General features: G+C 41.9%; 1 protein-coding gene across 1 annotated transcript in view; it reads right to left on the bottom strand.

Moving 5' to 3' along the window:
• The window catches only part of znrf2b (zinc and ring finger 2b), a 50,863-nt gene extending 24,929 nt beyond the window's left edge, over positions 1–25,934 (bottom strand). Inside the window, exon 1 of the mRNA XM_082551067.1 lies at positions 24,974–25,934. Within this exon, the coding sequence (XP_082407193.1) occupies positions 24,974–25,364 (391 nt within the window). The 5' untranslated portion in view covers positions 25,365–25,934. The remainder of the gene's footprint in view (positions 1–24,973) is intronic.
• Positions 25,935–26,616: the final 682 nt, after the last annotated feature.

The following is a 26,616-nucleotide window of genomic DNA, read 5'->3' as shown; positions in this document are numbered from 1 at the left end:
GTCATTAGCACTCATCAGGCAACGTCTATGTGCAACTGACTGCACTCAGACTAAAGAGGGCTGAATAATTACGCACACCCCACTTTGCAGTTATTTATTTGTAAAAAATATTTGGAATCATGTCTGATTTTCGTTCCACTTCTCACGTGTGCACCACTTTGTGTTGGTCTTTCACGTGGAATTCCAATAACATTGATTCATGTTTGTGGCTGTAATGAGACAAAATGTGGGAAAGTTCAAGGGGGCCGAATACTTTTGCAAGGCGCTGTATAAAGTAAAAGCTGTTATTTTCTGCTGATCCTTATCTATTAGCTTCCTTCCCACTAACAACTGCTGTGTGACATTATGGTGGGCATTCCAGCTGTGACCCCTGAAGCTGTTGTTTTGTTTGTTGGCACAGGCCAATCAAAAAACTAAGTTTTAAGGGGAGAGAAGCTCAAACTGCTTTTTTGAGGCAGGGAATGAATTCTGCGGTTTTATTACTGTACGTGGAAATGAACTGTCTCCTTTTATTATTTCATTATATGGACAATGCTCCTGTGGACACATTTGCAAAGAGGACATGTAAAGGCATATAACGCTACCTATGATACAACTTTCAAACTTTTATGTGCATGTATATTTGTCCAACTAACCATCTAGCACTGCACGGCTCTCTTAAGCTCACCTGCCAAAGTCTTTCAATCAGGTTGAGGTCTGGCCTTTGACTGAGCCACTGTAACATCTTGATACCGTAGCTTGTTTGTGGATCACTGTCCTGCTGCCTAACCCAGTTTGGTCAAGCTTTAGCTTTTGGACAGATGGCCTCACATTTGGGTCTAGAAAAGTTTGGCATACAGTTGATGGTCAACTCACTGACTGCAAGTTGCCCAGGTCATAAATCCTTACCCCTGCACCACCATGGTCTACACCTGGTATGAGGGCTTTGTGTTGTTTGTTGTCTCTAATTGTGACGCTCTGCCTTATAACCAAATAGCTCAACACATAAAACTCATTGGTATAAAAAGATAAAAATATGAAATTGGGGTAATGACATTCATAGCATCCTTTCTTAGATCACCATATGTAAATATGAGCACTGGAAGTATCCTTGGGCAAGATGCTCTCTCATCCTCTCTCCAAGTTTTCTCTCAATCTTTTTCTCCAATGCATCCATCAGAGTATGAATGTGTATGAAGGTTAGCTAGAAAGGGCTTAAACAGAAAAATGAGGTAAGCTTAATAAACAGCTTTGGGTGCTCAGGTAGAGTAGGACCATATCTATGTATTTTTTTACCCAGCATCTGAGCTGACAACTGTATACAAATATCTGTAATGGTCAACAGGTTAGCCTTTTTCACTGAAATAGTTATGAGTCTCATGGTATAAAAGAAAAGGTTAAATGGCAACAAAAGTCGCAGGCTCCTGCGCTTCATAATAAAGACATAAATGGTATCTAGTGACAGTTTTATTTGCAGAAACACAAAAAGAATCTGCTTTCCTGACGCACATAAAGGTAAATAAATGTAAAATAAAGGGCAACCTCTTTTACTTCACCATTCTCTGGGCTCACTGACACACCTACAAGAATAAAGCAAACAGGACTGATATTAATTAGCCTGTTAACCTGCTTAAATATTTTCAGGACACACCACTGTAAATAATGTATTTATATTTGTAAATGTCCACATTTGGTGTTCAGTGAATTAAAATTAGCAGGTTGAAAAGGGCTAAAAGCAGTATGTTAAAATGCATCAGATAAAACTGGGTTTGTGCCTTACTCACGTCGTCCTTGCTGGTTTTAGTTGCCACTACATGAGCTCACCTCATGTCATATCATTTGGAGAAGGACCTGCTCTAGCTGTTTCTCACATTTTGTGTGTTTCTTGGTGTTAGGTTGTGTGAATTTGATGAATACAGTGTTACAGATGACACTAGCTCATTGTTTTTAACAACTGTTAGTTTTGCTGTGCTCACCGTTCTTTTGATAGAAATTTGTTAACAGCCAACTTCCCTCAGTTGCTTTATTTCATATGATTTTGCTTTCTTAGAGAAAGACATGAGTCACAGTGCACATCAGCATGTCGGCTAGAATAAATTCATAACACCTAAACGCCAGTCCAGCTCCGGATGGACTAAACCAACCTGGGTAAAAATGAGTGTCTCCACTACTTCTTGGAATTAAAGTTCATTTACACGACTGATTTATTGCGGAAACTTCATTATGACACTAATTACTTTGAAATGAAAAATGAAAACAAACCCAAATTTTTCATTCTAGGCTTGCAAGGGCCCTTCCCACCATTGGGGCCCCGGGTAATCAGTTCCACTTTTGTCGCCACTTTAATGTTACGAAGGTTAATGTTATGAGGGCTTGTGGTGAGTGAGGGAGCAGACTGGACTGAAGTCCAAAGACTACCATGAAAAGCTGCGAGCCAGCAGCTTCTTGGCTACAGACTCAAAACTTCACGCACTGTTACCCAGAATGCTTCACACTTTTGACTATATAAGCACCATATCTTTGTTCCCATCTAATCTGCTGTTTGGAGAGCATCCCTGAGCCCTGTGTTCATTACCCACTGTCCTTAACTCGGCTCTCCTGTAGTCCCTGTGTCAGCACATCTTGCACACCATGCTATTAAAAGGGATTTATGAATCGGCATTTTATTGATCTCTTCACTGATTGTCCAACCGGTGTGGCTGCACTTCAGTAGCCCAGCTCATTGTACACAAACGCCTTCCATGAATCCATCAACATATGCATGAACACCACTGCTCACAATCCTTTTAATATTAACGTCAGGTTTTCCAGAGCTAGGCAGATTCTTAAGCTGAGAACTGGCAGGGATAAGAAACTGGTAATCAATCATGACCAAGTAAATCCCCTTTGTCTTTTTTCACTGCTCTTCTTTGCCACCTGAACTGACAGTTTGGGGAATGAGGCCAGCATACAGATTCATAAATACATAGAACCTAAGGCTCGTGAACCAAGGCCAGAGAAAAGGTCTGCACTCGATAGTTTGATTTGGATCCACTGAGGTGTTGTACACAGGCAAGATTACAAAAATGGTTTGTTTAAACACTTATGGGCCCGGCTGTACAACACAGAGACCGCTCTCTAACATCACTCTGTGATCACAAGCAGCCTGAATTCCACAGAGATTACAAACTTTAAATTAGCTTTTTTTTTTATTTTTGCTTTTTATGGACACAGTTGCAAAACTGTTTGACTGCACCATGAATTTTGGTGATTTAACTTGCACAGAAAGTGCATTTCAAGGAACGAGCAGCAATTACAAAAACAAAAAGGAAGGAAACAATATTAGCCTTGTGAGCTCCTTCATGCTGTTAACATTAATACGGATCTAGTTGCACTGACATATGATAATCACCTGCTGTTTTGCCCATCTCCTCATTGCAGTAACCATCCTCAGTAATGGAAACATACTTGACTGAAATAATACTTCTGCATGAATCAATAATGAAATAACTGAATGAGGAACTTACGCCGGCTCCAAGTAACAAAGTAGCTACAGGCAGTCTGCATAAGACAGGCTTTGATTCTCTCTTGGCCAACAAATACTCAGATCGTTTGAAACCTTGGGTTTATGTCTGTGGAAGTTCTCAGTCATCCAGGTCATGATAGTATAAGCGCTTGGAAAGAAGACATTTCATCTTTCATCCCAGCAGCTTTTTCCGTTCTAAAACCAAATGGTGGAGAGTCCCTGTTATATAAGGGAACTGTCCTTAACAGGGTCATTAACCCATATTGATCATGTACCACCTGCACCAGGGTCATCGATCACCTGAGAGGTGAAATGTCTTGAAGAAAATACAGTCGTTCCTTAGACTTCGGGGTTTAGGTATTTAAAACATGCAGAACACTAAAAATAAATTGATGTGATCGGGGAGTCTAAATGTTTCAAAGTATGTAAGTGGATCTAGATAAAATGCAAGGGAGTCCTCCTGAGACAGAAAGCTGTGAGGGAGCAGAGCTGTACTGATGCTGGACACCACTGAGGGTCATTCTTTTGATAGTTGGGCTGAAGAATTGTTGACCCATTGATGTATATATAGTTCATGTTACTGGCACTTTCACTCCAAGGCAGAGGGTAAAAAAGGAAGTGACTGGAATAAAAAGAATATAGAGAAGAGTGGGCAGGAGAGAGCAGCAACAACAGGGGTATAAATAAACATGCTTGCTGAGGAAAGAGCTGGATGTAGTGGAGACGATGCGAGGCAGTGCTCCTGTCTAACGCAGCACTGCCTTCTTGTTACGTCAGCCTGAGTCTTTCTGTCCTCCCCTCAGTAAATATTAGTATCACACGCAAACACAGAGCACGAGGAGGACTTGGCGTCGGGTCACCGTGTAAAACCGTGGTCAGGTTCTTTTTGCTCAACTATTGTTGACTTGATTTGGCTAGCTTTGACGATAGCAAGCAAACTAGAGTTAGCCAGCTAGCTGGATTACGCTAGATGAATCTGGCAGAGTTAGTTGGTTAGTTAGAGTTAGCAGATTGAAAATGGCCAACTACGTTACCAGATTGGCCCTGGAAGTTTGGATGAACTAGCTGAGCTTTAATACCGTATGTTGTTATGTGAGATAGCTTCTGTGTTGGCTTACACGCTGCATTGAGCTAACATCAGCCAGCAGACAGACGGGTCAGAACACTGAAACTGTTGTCACAATGAAACAACTAAATAAAGTTCTCTAAACCAGGAGATTTTGTGTCATAAAGAACCATTACATGTATGTGAAACAGCAAAAAAGAAGCTCTTTAGAGGTCAGCATCGTAATAAAAGTAAGTGACTGCTTCATAGATGGAGTACTGAATGGCTGCACTTATTTCCCATCTTGTGAATACATGCAGTATTTGCGAGCACCTGAGACTGTCTTATCTGTCACAAACACACCACCACTACCATAAACCTCTGTGGGCTTTAAGGGGCTTTCCGCTGTTTCCACTTACAAGTCAAAGTGTGAGGAAAGGTTTCAGCAGGTGCTGTGTGCTGTTAATCATCTGCCCTCTGAGATCAGCAGATGGACTGCCCTCAGAATAACAGCATGAGGGGGGGTTAAAAGAACAACACAAAACCGTGGCAAACACTGTCTCTTTATGCTTCACATGTGGAAGGAGTATGAGGGGAGAACCGTGTGTACTAGAAGAACAAGACGGTTAAAAGCCACTTTCATTTTCTCTGTGATTTCCCTTCACACACTATCAGATGCAGTATAGACTGTATAAATCATGAGCAGTAAGATATAAGATCATCTTCACTGTCACTGTTGCAGGAGCAACAAAAAACTGTTCAGCCACATAAATCCAAAATGTAGACCAAGTAGGGCTGCCACGATTAGTCGACTAGTCACGATTACGTCGACTATCAAAATCGTCAACGATTAATTTAATAGTCGACACGTCGTTTGAAGCTGAGAGTGTAATAACGGACTGAAACAGAAGATGGCAGCACTGCATGTACAAGGATGCCAGCTGCCGTTAAACACCAAAGAAGAAGAAACTGTGTCCCAGAATTCATAGCGCGGCCCATCGCAGCCCAGCTCAGTTTCCAACAATGGTGGCAGTTGGTTAGTTTTAATATTACTCTTATTATTCTTTCTGGGTCACAAAATAAATGTTTAACATATTTTCAGGCGAGAATGTAGCTGTGTAAACCTCAAATATCTGCTCAGTTTATCAAGACACCGCATATTTTCAAAAGCGCTCCGACGTTTTCGGAGGCGTCTGTTACCCACCAGCTCGATAGCTAGCCGGGGGCAAGGCTAACTAGAGCCGGTGACAACACCGGACTCCCGGCAAATCGTTTTCAAACCCACCGCCGTCTTTCGCTGCTCAGGTTAAACATGATATATGAGTCACTTAGATAACTTAAAAATGTTGTTTGGCTTTTTTCAGTGTTTTATTTGTTCCTGAGTAAATCGGTTTGGATGAGATTAAAGTTATAGTTTTTACACAGCTGAATAAAAGTCAAGCAGACAGCTGATTATCAGAAGTGTGAGAATCTACTCCGGTGTCCTGTTATATTTTAGACAGCAAGGAGCAGACGGCTGAGTTTATTAAACTTCACCGAGACAATCTGCAAATTTCATTAAAATTTAATAAACTATCATCTTGTCTTTATTTTTAGTTAGCACCTGAAACACTTAAAGCTGTAAGCTAATGATAGTTATATAAGAGCAGATGCTGCTGGTGCAATAAGCTGTACGTTTTACGTCCAATGGATGATGATCTGATTAGTCGACTAATCGCAAAAATAATCACCGACTAGTCGACTATCAAAACAATCGTTTGTGGCAGCCATAAGACCAAGAACAATATAACACAGTGCAAAGTGGAGTCGGTGGAGTGTACACTACCTGCTCTACTACGGTCACAATGTTCCCAGGTCCACCACGGATATGTTTCTGAGAAATCACTGCCACTCCAAAGAGAACTCGAAGGACAATGAACCTCTGATTTGCATTTATCGAGTAGCCAGAAACGTCACCCTAAGTTAACATTCAGTATTTAGAGGACTATGCATCAGCTTAGAGATTACAGGTTGTTCAACTACTCAAGGTGAAAGGACAACACTGTGAAGCAGTACACCCATATCAACGATCTTCAGTGAAACACTCGTACCAGTATTATAAATATATTCCTCTAATCTATCCACACTGCACAGCTGTGCACAGATGTGGCAGTTTCACACACATGTTGCATATTTCTCCTGTTTGTACAATAAAATCTATTTTCCACGTGTTGGACTTTAAAGTTAAATGTGTGGTTCTTTTATGTGTGTTTAATAAAGGCTGGCAAACACTGCAAATACTCTAAGCTCTGGAACCGTGGATGGTTGTGCTGACAGAATAGGCTGTTAATGACAACGAAACAAGTTTTATTCCATGTTGAACCATAGCCTTGATTAATGTGATTAGTCACCTGAGTTTATTTATTATTAAATATTAACATGGCTGCTGTAAAACAGATCTAGTGGCTGGTCACAGATGTACTGCTGACATGCAGTGATATGAAAACGTTTCTTTGCTTTACTGAAGGAAAAAGTTGAATTTACTTGGGTCGTAGACTATGGATCATGAAAATGAAACAAACAAACAAAGACATTACTACTCTGGTCAATCTGTGATAATATTGCAGGTTGATAACACAGCAGAGACATCAAATATATTATCCTGGTTGAAGAATAAACCTATTCTTAGTGAAACAATAAGTCCGATTATTAAGGTCATCACTTTATAGTTAAATAGATGACAAAGTAAATGATTCTGTTTGTCAAAGACTCCACTGTGAAATAACAGGGCATAGGGTTACATTCATCATAACAGTTTCCTTTCAGTTTCTCTTTATGTGCAGTTTGCCTCTCTGAGTAAAACAAAGAGTCTGTGTGCATGATGCGACTCAAATGTGGCTGTTCTGGGGTTTTTGGCCTTTAAGTGCTCGTCTTCATGCAGCAGGAGGTACGTTGAGGCACAATGGGCAGAGATTGCAGGATCGGCACCTGTCCAGCTGACACCTGCCTATTTATCGAATAAGATGGCGAGGAGGTGCAGAATCTCTGCAGGAAGAAGAGGCTCGGACATTTACAAAATATACTGATGTGGGGTTTGGTCACGCTACCATGCTGCTGTGGAAAAAAATGTCTTGCTATTGCAAATGTTTGAAGATTTCAAGAAAAGTTAACCTGCCTAAGCTGAATGACAGAATGAGGCGTGTTTTCTGAAACTCTTTGTGTGTTCAAGCAGAGCAGCAAGTCCTCTGCCCGTTACAGTGTGACTAGAATCATTGGAAAGTGTTCTGAATGGTGGAGACGTTTACACCCAAACTACAAAAATGTTACAAGTTTGTTCAGGAGAAACTGAGTAACATAGCTCTTTATCCCACTGTGGTTGCTCTTTCTAGGTACAAAGTTCTTCATGTAGGCCAGCTTTAAACACCGAGCGGTTAGCAGCTGCTAATCCCAGTGACTAAAGTATTTCCAGCATTTCTAACTAGAGAATTTAGGAAAGGCAATACATTGCTCCAAAGTACCCCAGCTCTGCAGCCAGAACTATGCTGTATTTGGAGATATTTAAATATTTTCAGTCAGGTAATGAGTTTTGCTGTTCAACACAACCAAATGCCAGGATGCAAATAGTCACTGAAACGTATAAAAAAAGCAGAACTCCACACAGAATTCAAGGTCGGTGAGAAATCAGCTGCGTGCAGAACAAAGGTTACAAAGTCTAATGTTAGTTTGTCCAGTAGTTCTTCACAGAGGTCACAGCTTGAAGCCAGCCAGACGAAACCTTATGTGACATCTCACAAGAATCCAGCTGCTTTCTAAGTATATGGTACTAAGCTAACGGTATAGATTTCTGGTACTATGAAACCCTTTTTGTGAACGATATGACTAACAATCAATCAAATCATGTCAATAATAATAATATGTAATTTTATATGTAATTGTAGCACAAACTTGCTCTGACTCTTCATTTTGAAGCCTTAACATTACTGTTTTGGCTTCTGCTTGATTTTTGGATCCAGAAGTTCCCATATTTACACCAGAAGGGGGGAAAGTGCCAAGTTATCAGCTAACAGTCACAAGGACAGTCCCTTCTAAAAATGAGACCGTTATGACTCTTATCATTGTGGAGATTACAAATTATACAAAATCACTGTCGGAGTCAACCACTTCAACATGAGATGATACCTTAAACTTCCAGATGTTTATTTCATCAAGGTTTCAGTTCAAGAGTCTCCTGGATAAGAGTGTGGAGAAACTCCTCGTCCTGTGGACATTTTACAGCGTAAAGGTCAGCAGGAAACCCAATCCAAGCTTCACAACACCTTTTTACAAACCTGTGGCTGACGTCACATCCATGCAGTTAATCACCAAAACACATCTGCTGCTGTATTCAGATGAAGGCGCAGATTAAGAAAGCAGGTTAAGTAGCTGATAGCTTATCTCTTCAAGGTAGATTTCTGCTAACCTGGACTGACTTGACCACAGAACTGAGCCCCTGTGATGTGTAATCATCTGAACCTTCATGCTGACATGTTAAACATTTCTCCAGAAAGACACAATATTATCAATCTCGGGAGCAGAGAGTGTGTAGGACTTAGATCACCGTGTCCTTGTGCATGAATAATGACAGCAAGGATGGAAAAAGATGACTGTCAGGGACTGGTCTGTGTCTGCAGGGGTTTCTCTGTCAGCTCCAATCTGGCTTTAGGTCTTTGCAGAAAACAGATGAGCAACAAATGGCCTGACTCTCTTTGTCATGGTGCGGCCATGAACACTGAGGCAAGTGAGGTCTGCAGTTTGGATGATGTTCTGGGGTCTTTTGTGAACCACTGTTCCATGTTTTTGGCATTTGTAGAGAACGGCTCCCACTGTGGTTCACTGGAGTCCCACAGCTTTAGAAACGACTCTGTAACCTTTTCAGTAATGAATCCTACCACTACTTCATTAGATCTGTGTAGTTTTTACATGGATCGAACCTGGTGGGAAACAATGTCTAAATCTAAGCAGGTAGTGAAAGCCACAGTTCAAAGCACACAGTACCTGATGGGAGGCAGTTCAGGGTCTCCTGGCCAAAGGGCTTATTGTCCTCTTTAGGACAACAAGACCTTCATCCCTCTGCAGCTAAAGATGTCCCAGCAAGTGCATCAGGCCACTGACAGCAAAGGAGACTTTGTGTACAACAGCAAGACAGGAGGCTTCTGTCAACACTAATCATTGATAGTTCCCAGAATAAGAATGTGATGTCCTATTAGAGGGATTTCTTCAGGTAACCTATTTACAGACAGAGTCAGCAGCATTGTGAGTGGACATCAGCTGGATCGTAAGCACATCTGAAAATATTAAGTAAACCCGAAATGAAATGACTTCATTAGGAATCACCAAACATCAAAGAATCTTAGATTGATTGAAAGCACCTCCTCCTCACAGTCGTCACGGCAACCTCTGATTTCTGTCATGTTTAGCTTCTGTGAACTTTAACTACAAACAAATCAAAAAACAGTTTGATCACATTTTATAACCACTGATCTTACCGGTCAGAATGTGACTAAAGTGACTCTCAGCGTTGCACAGGAGCGCAGAGATACTGTGCTGTTTAACCAGGTCACACAGGGACAGATGCTGCATGTGCTGTTTGCAGTCGGGCCTGCTGTAACAATGCACCTGTTTCATTTTAGCACTTGTTGTGGATTCACAGCTACAAAGTCGTCCCTGCTCTACTTAATATCTAGAAAGACCAAAGTTTCTTCTTTAAAATGTTATAAAAATCAGCCTGTGTTGATATGCAGAGATCTGACTAATGTGTCTTGCGGTTGTTAGACCAAATTTAAAAGACAAAGTGAATCATTTATCGGAACAATGCTGCAGAGGTGAGACTGGCTCTTATAGGTTTTTGCAGACATACAAATGCACTGTCTATGCACTGTGGACAGTAGCTGGCATTTCTATTGTTGTAAAGACACAGGTAGAGAAGCAAAGAATTTACAACCCCGTGCAATATTTAAGACCTTTGACCCCACTATAATTGCTTTTCACTGGCATACAGGAAGAAGCAGGAGAATAGCCGAGTTGGAGATGGGATATCTTTGATTGCCCACATAAAAGTCTCTCAAAGGTCCTAAAATCCAATTTCTCCACCTGGTCACAGTCCAGTCAGTATCTGCATGAAGCTAGAGATTGGTACAATTCAGAACTGTGCCTCTCTGCTGCCAAGCATGTTATCAAACTGATTGAGAGTTATAGCCACACTATAATCAATAGGTGGCCATTTCCTTCATGAGTTTACAGCTTGCACATAGTGAGAGAAATTCTACAGATGCCTCAAACTATATAGGTACGCACTACGACTATGTCAGGATGTCTCTGGACACACTGAGTGCAACCACTTTCAGCAATAAGGTGTTTTTCTCTAATTTGATATAATGTCGAGTTCTGGACCTTTCTATGGCAGCCTTACTGCACACAAGCGAGTGCACTCCTAGTGCCAGTCCTAAGCCCGGATAAATGGGAAGGGTTGTGCCAGTAAGGGTGTAAAACAATGGCCAGTGCGGATCATAAAGAATGACATTTCAACATTGGATTGGTTTGAGCCCAGGTTTACAACAACCGCCTCTGGTGCTGTTGGTTTACAGGTTAACGGTGGAAACTGTGCTACTGTTGGCAGACAGGGAAGGGATAGTGGATATACTGGCCAAAGGATACTGAAGATGCAGCTATGAGACAGGAGGAAACGAGGAGGACCACAGCAGACGTTCATGTTTGTAGTAAGAAAGGACGTGCAGAGGTTTAGTGTGACAGAAGAGGATGCTAGGGACAGAGTGAGATGAGACAGCTGAGCCGGTCTGAAGAGAACAGCCAAAAGAAGAACAAGTAGCAGCAGCCTAATGATGGCGTGGAACAACTGTCCAGGACTGCTGTAGAGATGGAGCATACCTGGTGGCTTCTTTCTCTGTCTTTGCTGCTTCAGGAACTCTTACACACAAGAAGGGAACCTGAAGCCATGCACATATAAACGCCCTCCTGTATCGAGTCTGTGTCGACCAACAATGGACCTGTGCTAAGAACAACAACAAAACTCAACACAAAAAGGAGCATTGCAAAAGTGTGTGAGCATGTATGTGTGTGTGTGTTTGGGGGTGCGTTTGTGTGACCTCCTGCTCACCAAAAGGGTCATAAAGGCAGGAAGTTTACTAAACAAGAAAACAGAAGCCTCACATAGCTGTGCCTGTAATAAAACACTACAGCCTCCCCACCATTCTACAGACTGGGGAGGGCAATAGAAACAGGAGTGTCTTTGATCATACAGTTTGAACCAAGACTTACAAATTTAAGTAACACAATGACAACATTTAACAATTTCAACCTAACAGTGGTAAAATCACACCAATAGTCACCTCAAGGCAGGTTATATTGTAAGACTCAACAATACAGAGAAAATCAGACGACCCCTACGAGCAAACACTCGGTGAAAGTGGGATGAACAGAACCAGGTTCAGGGTGGGGCAGCCGTGCTGCAATAGCTCTGACAGACAGGATAATAGTTTCTAATGATTGATAACATCAGCCTGCCAATAAATCTGTCGGGCTCTAAAAGTTAACAATGTTCATGCTCAGGATACTCAGACGAGTAAGGCTAATGCTATTAAGGTGAAGTAAAAGTCCGACAAGGTGCCCGTGCTGGTGGTGACAGAGGATGGGGGGAAACATGTTGTGGGGACAGGAGAATACACCCAATACATCAAAACAAAGACTCTGAGACATGTTAGTGAAGTGGAATAACAGGAGCTTTGTAGTTGGAGGAGAATGACAGAGGACAAAATGGGCAATGCAATCCGTGTAGGTCACAAGTAGTATCTCATATTTCACGGCTCTGTGTAGCTGAAATATGAATATTGTTATTTTTTTACTCCCATAAAACCTGCATCTGCATCAGCCCCAAAATGCCACAAACCAGCGCATTAAATGCCACTGACAGATGCTGCTGGTGTGTCAGATATCAATGTGTTCTTTGGCCGTACACAAGTAATACTGGACGTTATACAGACAACCACAAAACAAACAACCACAGCCATGATTCTAGTTTAAGGTGCTCTGCATATTATTAAATGAAATGTGTGTAAATGTGTGTGAGGCATCCTGTTTGATGAAAACTGTACATGTATATGAACTATATGCAGAAATTTACAAACTGACATCAGGAAAAATAAAATGCTCAAATTGTAAAGATTATGACTTTGATATTTATTATTCATGTATCAGCTGTTTAGTCATTTTATGGTAAAATGGATTCTGTCATTATATTTTGGTATCGTTTTTGAGTTGAGAAGAATAAAAGGATATTTCACATTAAACACACAAGTCATGTTGTGTACTAAGCACAGATTAATTTAAGGATTTTTGAGCAAAGGGTGCATTAGGTTGTAACTGTAACGTATATTTAAAGAGTTACAGTGAAAGGAAACAGCTGTAAATGGTAGTATTCACATTTTACTATTACAGAAAGGTCCGTTAATGGTACAGAAAACATGTTAAAATTAAAGGGACTATCTGTAAGCAGCACAGACCAACATGCTGCCAGTCTACAGAATTTTCTGTTTTAGCATTTAAAAGTCTGTAAAATGGCCTGCATTTGTATAGCGCTGTACTCCTGGCAGAAAGTTACAGGACTTTTGAAAAATATTTTGTAAAAACAAATATTTTTTTCTTTCTTTTCTTTTTGCAGTGAGGATTTTAATATATAACTGAATCAGCCGCACAGAAGTTCTCAGTCAGTAGTTGTGCTGTGGTTTGTGAAAAATGACCGCTGCTCGTTGGAATCGAGAACCTTACATGCACTGGATAGTTTGAGCCATATCATCTGTGACAATACACATTTTTAAATAGCATAAAAATGTCAAATTATTAGGTCATATGGCTTTGCACTCCCTAGTGCGCTCAACAACAACACAAGTCTGGGCATGTCTGAGAGCCAAGTATCAGCTTGAGTACCTAAAAGGGAGCGATCAACAGCCTCCAACAAAGCCCAGCAAAACATGCAAAGTATTTTACCTTTAGGTGGAAACAACAAACACGTTTGACCACTTCAGGCAAAAACACAGTGACGAGTAAAACCAGGATACAAAGGAGACGCTAGCAGCTGGTGAGATGCAACCAAAATGTAAACACATGACCAAACACCGCTGGAACCCTCGCTAGCTGCGCTGCATATCACAGGAGGAGCAAAGGGTGGATGGAAATGACTGACAAACAGGACTTTAAGCAGCTGGTTAAGAAGCTTCACCCAAGACAACATCCCAGGTAGAAACCCATTTTTAGTGTTATTATGAGACAATATTGTGCAGATCCTGCAAAAATAGAAGATTATTTTATTTTAGCTATTGTTAAATGTTAAGCAGCTACTGCTGCTGGCACCTGGTTCAATCAGACTCAAACTTCAGATTAAAGTGCAATCACTAAAAGTAGCTTATTGGGAAAAAAAGGATGCACATAAAGGCTGCTCTCTGGGAGCGTCAATAAAACGTGTGCTTCAACTGAGACCAGGCTGGAATATGCAGATTTGCTGGTAGGTGTTTCAGCTGGGATCCACTCTAATCTCTTTTCCACTAGAACCTCCTCAGCTGTTATGGCCGCTTTCCATTAAAACTGAGTAGCTCATGTGTGCGTGAGGTCATTATAGCAATGTGTCCAAAAGCCTGTGATGAGGCTGTGCGATATGACTAAAGTCTCATATCCCGATATAAGACATCTATCGCCCAATAACGATATAAATCACAGAAATGTAACATTTTCTGTAAACTCTGTGAATCTCGGGCAGCTCGACCTGCGTGAAGTGTTTCCAGCTGCGCGTCGTGTAGCTGAGTCGAGTGTTGTAACCGATGCATGAAACGATACATTTTTAGACATAAGTTGTAACGGCGCCGTTTCTTTGTGAGTATTTATTACACGGCGTGCTGCGGGGAAAAGCCTGTTCTAACGTTTGAGTCTAAGCTTTATTTTTTAGCACCTGGCAGCTCTTTTTTAATTCTCATCCATAAATAATCTGCATCTTTCACGTGATTGGGTTTATTTTGAAAAGTCTCAACAGGATCTTGAGCTTTATTGTGAAAGGTTTACGTGGAAATGGTTTTACCGTCATTGTTGCTAACGACAACGCATAAAAACAGGCTCTTGTCCGTCTGTAGTGTGGTTTTATTAAATATAAGAGAAAGAGAGAACTTTAAGAAATTAATAATAACCACAGTGACATCAGAACCATGAACAAATGTTGCCGTAAACAGTTTATTTTGCGACACCACGAAACAAACGGTAGCGTAAAATGAAACGACAGACGTTTTTATATCGTCATCTGATATATATCGTTATATCAAACAGCCCTAGCCTGTGACATCTTTGTATGCAACACAAACACACAACAAAGCAGGAGCTCGAGGCGATGGTATACCTGCTGCTTGGACACAGTGTTGACTTTCTGCAGCGGTTTCCCTTGTTGCCGGGATTCAAAAATGGCGGTTCTGATTTCTGTAAAGAAGTCACTCTCATGAATCATCGACTGACGCTGCGTACTGGCCAATCGGTGGCATGCAGTCTCTTGAGGTCACATTTCTGGATCGCCTTGGAACCCCAGCTGAGTAGGCTGGTACTACCACCTAATGCAAACCCTGAAAAAACTGAGTTGAGCTGAGCAGAGCAGGTACTGAAAAAAAAAAAAGAGCATACATGGCAGCTTTTATCTGCTTGCTTGGATTGGCAGAAAGAGGCTCCATTACTGACTGATCCCACTTTAAAGGTTTTCTGCAGGAACACAAATAATGTCAGAATGCTGCGTGGTGTTTGTAATCGGGGCAGGAAACAGCCACTTAAATTCACAAACTATTACACCACACAGTCTGGGACAAAAAACAAACACGGGTCACTACACAACAGCTAACTTCTACCTCCATAGCACAAGTATTCACAAAGTGCAATTCCATACAACATCTAGGCAATGTCGTACTCTAGTCCTCACCCCGACGGCTTTTAGGGGTGAATATGCTATTCAGGCAAATGCCAATTAGCAAAGATGTTATGAATGCAGCTTGCTAACCAAGATTGACAGCATTATCAAATTTAATTTTTAATATCTAATCTCACCCACTGGCCCAACAGTGACATTCAAAAATACAGGGGCCAAAACCATCGGCTCGTTTCATAGTGCCACGGCAGCTATGTCCATCTTTTATATACAGTCTGTGGTTCTGACACTAAGAAACAAACACATCCGTTTGTGTTTGAGACAAACAGCATGAATGTGTTATGCTGCTCATCAGACCACGTTATTTAAAGCTCTCTTCCTCATTTGCATTACATTTCTGTCAGCGTTGCATACTCTTCAGCAAAAACAGACTCTTCCACACTGTTTTTGGCTTGAGTGTGGCAAAGCTGCTCTGCTGCATATCCACCAGTCTGTTCTTTAAATGAAGATCCAGCACCTTTAATAAAGCCATCACGCCACCTGCTAACACAGCCTGCAGACAAGTTTAAATGTGTGTGCATGTGTGTGCACACTACTGATCCATGCATGCGGCCATCATAGAAGAAGGATACTGAACGAGCCAAGTTAATTATTACACTCCTGTCTGCTGACTCACACTCGCACTAACAACCTGTGCACACAACCTGACACGTGTGTGTGGTGCTCGGTGCATGAATGTGTTTGTTTTAGTAAACACGCTCACATGCACTCACATACAGCGCCAAAATAATAAAGACTAAAGGTACTACGAAAAATGTACCGAAATGGTAAACGTTTGGTTCACAGGTTTTACAGATACTGTACCGTTTGTTTCGCTCCTCCTGCTCACAGACAAATTCAAGTAGGAAGTCGGTGGGAAGGCGGGTTGGCTCAGACTCATTTAAAATGAGCCAAGCCTGTGCAGAAAGCAATGATCACCACAGTGTGTGTGCTGTTTTTCTTTCTCTTCGACTCTCTTCTATTTTGAACTAAAACCTGCGAGTCCAAATAAATCAGTTCAAATTCTCTGATACATGAACATGTTCTCCCTGTGGATGATAATGAGGGAGTTCTTTCTTTAACAGGTTCAATCTGCTCCTGTGATGTAGGTCTGATTGCTGCTCTGAATGAACTGCAGGTAAACACCACAGCATGTTATGCAAAGCCCACATGTCATCCACTCACATCATGCAACAATCACCTCCTCTTTCCTAATAATTGAAATATACGATCGCAGTCTGAAGCACTGATGCAGACACAGCTGGTAGTAGGTGTAGGTAGAGGTGGTGAGACAGCCTCCAAGTTCTATCACGATCACCAGCTTGCTGGCGTATCCTCCTGGTTGGACCTGACAGCGATTCCACCTCAGTGGATGAAACAAGTTTCCATCTTTAACGTGAACAATTTTCTTCCGTATTGTGCACAAATCTTTGTGCTTTGTTGGAAGTTCTTGGAGTAGTTTAATAATTCATCAGAGCCGCTGCTGACTGACATGCATGGACTTGTCTGCTATCTGTTTGTGTTTGTGCATCCAGAGAACGTAAACACATGGTCACTCTGTAATTAATATATTGATAAGAAACTTTTATATCATGTAAAAGTTTATATTCAGTATTATGGATGAAATGATATGGAACAGCGCTAACTTGCAGTAGAAATTTCAATGCAGACACGACAGGTTTCAAAGAAGTGTTTCTCTGCTTCCTGCCATGAAATCTCCCAGTCTTTGCACCACTACAGGAAGGATGTGTACTATTCTTCCAGAGGATGTTCCTCCATTTGGTCTTTTCATGAAGAGCACTGTCAAACACAATGACCAAAACATCCTGATTCAGTTCATTCAGTACCCTGGCATTATGACTCTCAGCATTTCCATCCTCAGCACATTGGTCAATGGATGGAGAGACAGAGTGGCATGCTGTCTTGAGGAGAAAAAGCCTTTGTCAAAGCTAAAGCTTAGAATGGTGAAACACACTGGTGCTATGTGTCAAAAGTTGAGGGAGTCTCATGTAAAAAGATATGCTTCTTGTATTACTACGAATGTGTGAAGTTGCAGTGTTTTATCTCTTGGTTTATTTGATAATAATTTATGCATATAGATATGTTTCATACCTTGTAAACATTTGCTAGCTCCCATTCACTAACAGATCGGCAACTTAAAGAAGATGGAAACGTATAATCTGTGAACCCTCTCCTCGTATTTATCTGTTTAATGCAGACTTTTCCAACGGTAACATTAATATTATCGTTCATGTTTAGATACAAAATCATCCATCATGTTATCCACCTGCTGCTTACAGTCTCAGGTAAATTCTTGGATCCAGTGTTTAAAAACAGCCTCGACTATAACTGCTGTCTCTTTAAATATTATTGCAACACACTTTTAATATGCTTATAATGTGATTACTAACTCTACTATTAATCAGATTAAATAATAATCAATAATATTATTATTAAATAGAGTCTGATAGGTGGAACCACCATGTGGGTGGATCAGCTGACAGCAGGTTTACCAGCATTAGTGTAAATGTCAGTGACAAATGTGCCAACGCCAGGCTTTCAGACAGTAACGTGTCCACAGGAGGGGTTGTTTTCTGACACTGTCAAATTCAGTTGCTCAGTTTTTCCTCTTTCAAATCAAATAAAAACATTGATTTACATTAAAGGCTGTTATAATCAGATTGTTTAAAGTGAGTCTGATCATTTCCACCTCCATATTTTTTTACTTGGACTACACTAAAACGCTTGGCCTTTAGTCTGAAATAGCAGGATTGTTACTGACCCGTCCAGATCCAAAATACACACTGTACCTTTGTACTGGTAGCAGTGTAAACATTCTCTAGATGTTGAAGTGCAGATTTGTTTCATTCAGTTTGATTTATATAGTGTCAAATCAAAACAAGGGTTGCTTCAAAGTACTTTATACTGTAAGGTAAAGACTCTACAACTAGGGCTGAGCCATATCATACCGTTCACGGTAATACCAGTACAATGTTAGGCAACAATAAGAAAATAAAATATCGCAATAGAATATGAGTAAAACGCGCATGTTTTCATACGCACATGGCCGAAAAAGCATGGCGGCAACGGAGAATGAGAAGGGGGAAAGCCGATCGTTGAGTGAAACGGATGAACCAGAATTAGTTTGTAAAAATGGTGCAGCTCCAGTGATGTGGAACTGGTTTGGTGTTTGTCCATCAGATACACAACAAAGCACTTTTTTTTTTGTACAATATGCAAGCGGGCCGTCGTTATTGCCGTATTTGTCGGACTAAGGTGCTCGTAAATCTGGGTCCAAGACTCTGTCCGCTTCATGTCCCAAAGTCAAACGAACACTGCAGCATCACAGTGTTGCTGCTTTACCAGGTGTAACTATGAAGTTTAACATCCAGGCATCCATGAAAACAGAATTTATTACATTTAACGGAGTTAGAAGTTAGCAGGAAGTTAGCGGAAGTTAGCTTGCTAGTTTTGCTAGTTACCTAAGCATGATATAGCATGTTCTGACTGAGAGATTTCTGAAAAAATTCAAACGTACAGCTCTGCTATCACTTCCAACATAAATGAAGACAGGAAATTAAACAGCAGTGACGTTTGTAGGGTTACTGAAGTTGGGCTAGCTGGTATATAATGATGTGCTACGTGATCGCTAGCGACACAGCTATGTTAGCATAGCATAAACAGTGAAGCTGCAGGATGAATGCTAACTTTTTTCCACTCGATAAAAGTTAACATGAAGGTTCCTGATGGTTAGAGACAAATGCAATCGCATGGCAGGATGCTGTAAACGGACCAAACTTCAGTCAGGAGAACAACTGAGATAATCCATCCACAATACGAGGTTAGTCATTAATATACTGCAACAACATGGGAATAGAGCAGCTGCCAGAGAATTCAACATTAATGAATCAATGGTACAGAAGTGGAGGAAGCAAGAAGAATGAGTTTAATAAAGTTTGATTTATCTGACTGCTTTGTTTCTTGTGCCTTATAATCCCGTGCACCTTATGGTCTGAAAAATACGTATTTGACTTTTTTATTTGGCACACTGCAGTTTAATGTTGCAAAGCACCTCTTTTTAACGTCAGTGGATATTATACATGGTTATGCTCAGGACATGTTCTTCCATCCCGTATAGTCAAGGATTGTTTTAATGCAATTGGACCTTGTTTATTGTCCATATTGAACTTTTCCTTGCTTTCTGGCTATGTACCTTCAGCTTTCAAACATGCTATAATTCAACCTGTTCTAAAAAAAAGGAACCTTGATCATAGTGATTTTGCCAACTATAGACCGATTTCTAAGCTTCCCTTCCTGGCTAAAATTCTTGAGAAGGTGGTCCTGCTTCAATTGCAGACCTTCCTGGATGAGAATAATATAAATGATAAATTTCAATCGGCCTTCAAACAACATCACAGCACTGAATCAGCGCTGCTTCGTGTTTTCAATGATCTTTTACTAATGGCTGACAATGGACGCCCCTCTGTCCTAGTGCTATTGGATCTTTCATCGGCATTTGACATGGTTGACCACAACATCCTATTGGCGAGACTAGAGCACACTGTAGGCATTAAGGGCGCTGCCTTGGATTGGTTTAAATCTTACCTCTCCAATCGGCTCTCTTCGGTACATTTGGCCACATCCTCTTCTTCGGCTGTACCTGTTTGCTGTGGTGTCCCCCAGGGATCTGTGTTAGGCCCTACCCTTTTCTCATTGTACATGCTTCCCTTAAGTGCTATCTTTGAGAAATACCACATTGCTTTTCACTATTATGCGGATGATATCCAGATCTATTTCGAGTTAAACGATGATCTTGCTCTGTCTTTGAATAGCTTTCGAGAATGCATGTGTGAGGTCAAGAAATGGCTTTTGGCAAATTATCTTATCCTTAATGATAAGAAAACCGAAATTATGATTTTTGGTAGTAATGCCCTTCGTGCCAAACTTCGGGATGCCTTTGGTTTTCTCACTAGTTCTTTCTCTGACACTGTTAGGAATCTGGGTGTCTTATTTGACAGCTCATTTAAACTTGATAAACAAGTGTCTGCTGTTGTCAGATCCAGTTTTTACCAGCTTCGCCTTATTTCTAAGACCAGGCACTATATCCCGTATAAAGACCTAGAAAAGCTCATCCACGCCTTTGTAACGTCAAGGCTTGATTACTGCAATTCACTTTATTGTGGTCTCCACTCTTGCCTTTTACATAGATTACAGACAGTTCAGAATGCTGCAGCACGCATTCTAACTAAAACCAAGAAGTTTGCCCACATTACTCCTGTCCTTGCTGATCTGCACTGGTTGCCTGTCAAATATCGTATTCAATTTAAAATTTTGTTGTTTACTTTTAAAATTACCAATAACACTGCACCAAGCTATCTTAAGGAACTTTTAAACCCATATGCTCCTGCTAGGGCTTTAAGGTCATCCTCACAGTTACTGTTGGTTCAGCCCAGATCTCGACTGAAATCTAGAGGTGATCGATCGTTTGCTCTAGTTGCACCGGAGCTGTGGAACAATCTCCCGATTGGCATCCGGGCATCTGATTCTATTCATTCTTTTAAATCACGGCTAAAAACATATCTTTTTAAACTTGCCTTTTCTACCAGTTAAATGCTGGCTTGCTTGCAGTGACCTATTGTATTGTATTGTATTAAATTCTCTGCTATCTTTCCATTATTGGTGTCTTTTATCATGGTGGTACAGTCTTACCTTGCTATAACCTATGTGCTGCAGTTTACTCTTATTGGTGGCTTTTATCTGTGAACATAATCCGTTACTCTTATGTATTTGATGTTAATGTGTGAACTGTTTTATTTTTTATTGTTTTATGTAAAGCACTTTGGTATGCCCAAGGCTTTTAAATGTGCTCTATAAATAAAGATTGTTGTTGTTATGCTCAGGACATGTCAGCCCATTTCTACTGGAAATGCCTTTTGGTTAAACTTTCAGTAAGGAATTTGCATTCGCACTGTTAAATGTTTATAAAGCTTTAATTGACATAAAAAACAGCTGCTTGTTTAAGTGAAAATAAATGGATGGTTTTTTTGCGCTAGTAAAGTTGTGGAATTGTATTTTGTCTCGCATCAATTACATCGTCAGTTATATCGTTATCGCAAAGTTTCAAATATATATCGTGATAAGATTTTTGGCCATATCGCCCTGCTCTATCTACAATAATACTGAGTAAATGCCCACCTCCTATGAACAAGCACCTGGCAACAGTGGGAAGAAAAAACTCCCTTTTAACAGGAAAAACCTCCAGAAGAACCACTCAGGGAGGGGCGGGGCCATCTGCTGTGATCAGCTGAGGGGAATAAACAGCACAAAAGACACACTGTGGAAAAGTGTCAGAGATGAATAATAATGATAAAATGCAAAGTGTTGCACAAACACAGAGAGTGGAAAGCAACAGTTGCACCTGGATCAAACGATACCTGCGAGTTTTATCACATCGGTTTTTCCCTCCGTTTCAGAGGTGATAAGAATGAAACCAATGAAATGTTGGCATGCTTCAGCTTCTACAAACTGTCAGGGTCCAACAAGTTGCAGTGTTGTTTTTGCCCTCCGGGGCTCAGCGCTCATTACGTGACTCACCAGCCGAATCATCTGAACACTTCTGAGCAGCACACCACAAACATCTGTTTCACAGACAGGATCTATTTTGACTGTTAAACATACAGAGAGCGTTTCACACACCTTCACAGCAGCAATGATTTAAGCTGCATGAACTTAACATGCATTGATCTGCTTATATCACTGACGTTAAACTTTCCGGCTCTCAGTGTCAACCACGTTATTACTTCCTCCTTGGCCTTTTTCAGTCCAACATTTCTGACCTCACACACACAAGACGACAAGCCAGCATGTGGTGAGTAGTCCTGAGGCAGAGGTCTTTTATCATAGCATTTGCAGTCGGAGCCCCCGGGCCTGCCTGAGGACACGAGACCGGCTGAGTCTGGGACTTCTTTTAAATATCTTCTTAAAAGGTACTTTTATCAGACAGATGAATGATTTTATTTTACTTGAGGTTATTTTCGCCTGGATTGGTTTGATCTGTCTTAACATCTTCAGATTCTGTGAGCGTGCTTAAGCTATAGATTATAAAATGATCAGATCAAGGCATAAAACCTGTCACTGTTCTGACAGACAGCAAACACAACAGCAAACGCTAGTAAATAAATATAAAAATGATGCCTTCTGGAAACTGTCCAGCCTGAACCGCCTGCTGCTAAATACTCTCCAGGAGAAGGGCAATGCATCTCAAATGGCTCTATTGTCTTCCCCGAATGAACTCAGCGTTTCTGTCTTCCTTCTGTGAACAGACACAAGCACACACACTCACTGTGCTCGTGCTGGATGATGTGCTGCGCCATGCGAATCGTTTTCACCGAGAGCATCACCCAGCCGATCCTCACCTGCGCTGACGATCAGCTCCCAGACCGACTCCCTCTGTGCCACATGCCGAGCTGTGTATCTGACCTCTGCCCCAGTTCCCCGATCAATCTCAGGTCACGAAGCATTAGAGCGCTTGAAGATTAGTCACTACAGCCCTCACAGCAGATCAATGAAACCAAGAAGAGCACATTCACAAGGAGGCTCGCGCTGTTTATCTTAGCACTTGGCTCAAATGAGTCATCATCACCATCACACATTATTTGTTATTAAAGCCAGCAGGAGCCGCTCACTCAGGGGCCAGCATCTTCATCGCTGTCTGTGTCTAATTCATAGCGCTGCTTTGAAGCTAAGCTAGGCTGTGGATCGCTTTTTGATCATTTTTCTATTATCACTGTAACAACGTCGAGCTTAGAATAAGGCGCCGTTTTACTTCATAAAACCATTAACGCTGACACTGTTCAGAGAACTGCAGTCAGCTTTCTAACTTGTGCTCAGTCAAAACTGTGACACAAACACAAGACTGTTCAGAAACATATTTGGCAGTGAAGTTACAGCTGGGTGACCAACTTCCTCCATGTTGGCCCTTACAGTAAAAGGAAATGCTAGCTGCACAGTTTGATGTGTGCCACGGATCACATTAACTAGTCTTAACAAGTCGTTTGGGGAGCTGGTCAGATCACCGCAGACAGTTTAGAAGGTGAACACAGAAATGCCAAAAAGCAGCACTTTTTTAATGGCCACACAGTCAAATACCTGTGGTTTAACAGCACTGCTGAGAAAACAGTGGTTGGCCGTGACCTTTGGAAACACCTTCCAGAGCCTCAAACTTTGATTTTGTATCATTCTGAATAAAAAGTTGTGATTTTTTTGTAGAGCTGGGCAGAGCATAAACGAGTAAATAAATAACTGCAATCACGGGCATAACTTCATGGCTATTACAAATGTTAGGCAAATATGTTTATGGTTTGTGTGTCTGTGTGCTTCATGTGTCTGACAGAAAGAGAAGAAGACACCCAACGTATCGGAATACTGAAATGCTATCGCTCTTAAAACCCCTGTATTAGTCTGGCCCAACATCGCCAGCTTTAACCAGCATTCCCAACCCTGGTCCAAAACACCCATGACTGACATGTAATCAGCCAATAAATGTCCACCCCTCCCTCCTCACATGGCAAGCAGCTTTAGGCTTCCTAACTGGACATCACTAACCAGTGGGTGACATCTTGATGGCTACACACATACTTAGCTAGTCTGCAGGTATCTGCTGATGGTTTCTAATGTTAGCTGATAATGGGAGGATTTAGTTGGCAGGCTTCACATTCACAGGCACCACTGACAATACTGGGTAACGACTTGTGACTGACACACAATAAGCCCATCTCTGATAATTCTTCCTCACTCTAATGACGACCACTTAATGTTCCACCTGACCGTAACTTTTGGATTCACCTGTTCATCGCATATTGGAATCAAACCTTTGAATGCATCTTTTTCATTCATTACAAACATTCAATACTGAAGACTGAACAGTAACACCAGAGGAACAGTTTGTAACATCAATGCAGCTCAATTAATGTCATCATTTATTATTATTAGGGCAAATTATTGCTCCTGTCACTTATAATTCAAAGATAACTGCGTAGCGGCTTTACCAAGACAGATGTGGGCATTTATTTGAGTCTTGCTTCTAGAGCGACTGCAAAAGTAACCAAACAAACATGTTTTATTTGAGCTTCACATTCACTTAAACCTGCTCCACGTTTAGTCTGATCATTTTTCTTGGAAGGAGCTGACCTCTGGTTTTCGTTAATCTTGTAAAGTTTCGATGAGGTAACGAACACGGTGTGTGTTCATCGCCTCTGCGATCATTTGACTCTCCCTCGGATTGAGGAGCACCTTGGCATAACGCTAACTGGCCCACATCAGTTATGCTTCGTGTAGTACCAGCTGACTGTAATACTACGTTTCTAGCGATCAATGAACCCTGTTTGATTACCACTGCCCCCCGTCCTAACCTCTCCGCTGTACCCTGCTGTAAACAGCCGTGCGTCAGCGTCACCGCAGCAGCGGAGCGGCTCTGCGCTCTTACCTCCGAACAGATGAGGCGAAAGGTGTGCTGGTAATGATCCAATCAACAGCCGGGGAACTTCTTGCCCTCCGCCCGAGCGCTCCCTGTCCGCCGCCTCCTCTGGGCTGCTGCCGCCGGACTCCGGGGAGCTGTAGCCCCCGCCGCTGTTGGGAATGTTAATGCCAGAGTGGGGTCTTAAACTCGAGCCCCCAACAGACCTGGCCCTGGCTCCGATCTGCTGGCTGGTGCTGGGTCCGGAGGCTCCGGACGCACCGTGGTACCTCGCCCCCCGGGCGGCAGTCCTGCCAGCGCTGCTGCCGGACGTGCTGGAGGGCAGGTCCGAGCCGGAGTAGGCTCTGGTCCGTCCGTTAGCAGCTGGGTTAGCAGTGGGGCTGCTCTGCTTTGCCCCCATGTTAACCTCTGATTCGGCTATGAAATATTAACGAGGCGCTGTGCGAGCTCGCTGCGGGACAGTACGCCAGATTTCCGCCCGAGGCAGATGGCTTTACAGGACACAGGTCCTGGAAGAAGAGAAAAGCACACCAAACTCCGCGTCGCTACGATACCATCGAGAATCGACAACTGCCAGTTGGTGAAAAGTTAAAGCGGCCGCGCGTGACCAAAGCTGGGGATGTGCGGAAAAGTTTAGCAGACGTCACCATTGTATTCCGTCAGTAACGGTTCTAGAGGCTGAGCTGCAGGTGAGAACGTGGGTCCTTCCTTGTGCGCTGAGCCGCTCCTGGTGACCCGCTGTGCTCCGGCCGCTGGGTCGTCCTCAGTACCCCCTCCGCCATGGCTCCCGAGCCGCGTGAAGCAGTGAAGAGTGGCGCTCCTCACACCCCCCTGCCTCACAACACATTGCTCAGTAGAAGGAAGTGATGGAGGAGAAAGTCCTGCACTGAACCGTTTTAGCGGCGGCGGCAAGGAGACTTGCTGCGCAGGCTAGCTGCCAAGCTAGGCAGGCTCACGGGGACTTCCGCCCAGAAGTTTCAAAATAAAGCCTCTGCCGAGTTTAACTCCCCACTGCACATCACAGAGGCACCAGGCACCAAAGCCTCTTTAGCAGTAGTTTAATGTTATTAAATAGCCACAAAGTGGCAATTTATGCATTTAAATAAGTAAGCACAAATAATAATATACATTTCAGGTATCTCAAATAAAAGTACTTCTTATTCAGAATCACACAAGTTATGTTATAATGACTGATTAGTTAATGTAAAACTCTAATGTTGATTTTACATGCTGTATGTACTTCTGAGTAGCGTTATCTGTAACACTATAGACTGAGTGTATCAAAAAGAATCATCCGATTTCAAGAGGTGCTTACATACAGAACTTACAACGTCCGCAAGCGCTCGATGTATCCCCCTCTGGACACACAGCATATGTCCAAACTTAGAACTTTTGAGAACATGTCAGGAGTCACTGCAGCCACCGCTGTTGTTATGCTACCTACCGGCAACCACGTGAAACTCACAGATCCCCTCTTTCTCAAAGAACATATTTAGATTCATCAGTGGAATTAAAGTTATATTTCACAACTGGTCCTTTCCATCCTCATCTCTTGGTTTGGGGCAAACTAACAGGAACTCACTAGAAGCAGAGAATCCTGAAGTTCATCAGAGATGACGGCAGATGATGGCATTTTTTCAGAGATAGAGTCA

Source organism: Aulonocara stuartgranti (genome assembly GCF_965226115.1).
Source record: "Aulonocara stuartgranti genome assembly, chromosome: 11".
Classification (NCBI taxonomy): Eukaryota; Metazoa; Chordata; class Actinopteri; order Cichliformes; family Cichlidae; genus Aulonocara; species Aulonocara stuartgranti.
This window is presented reverse-complemented; position numbering and strand designations above follow the sequence as displayed.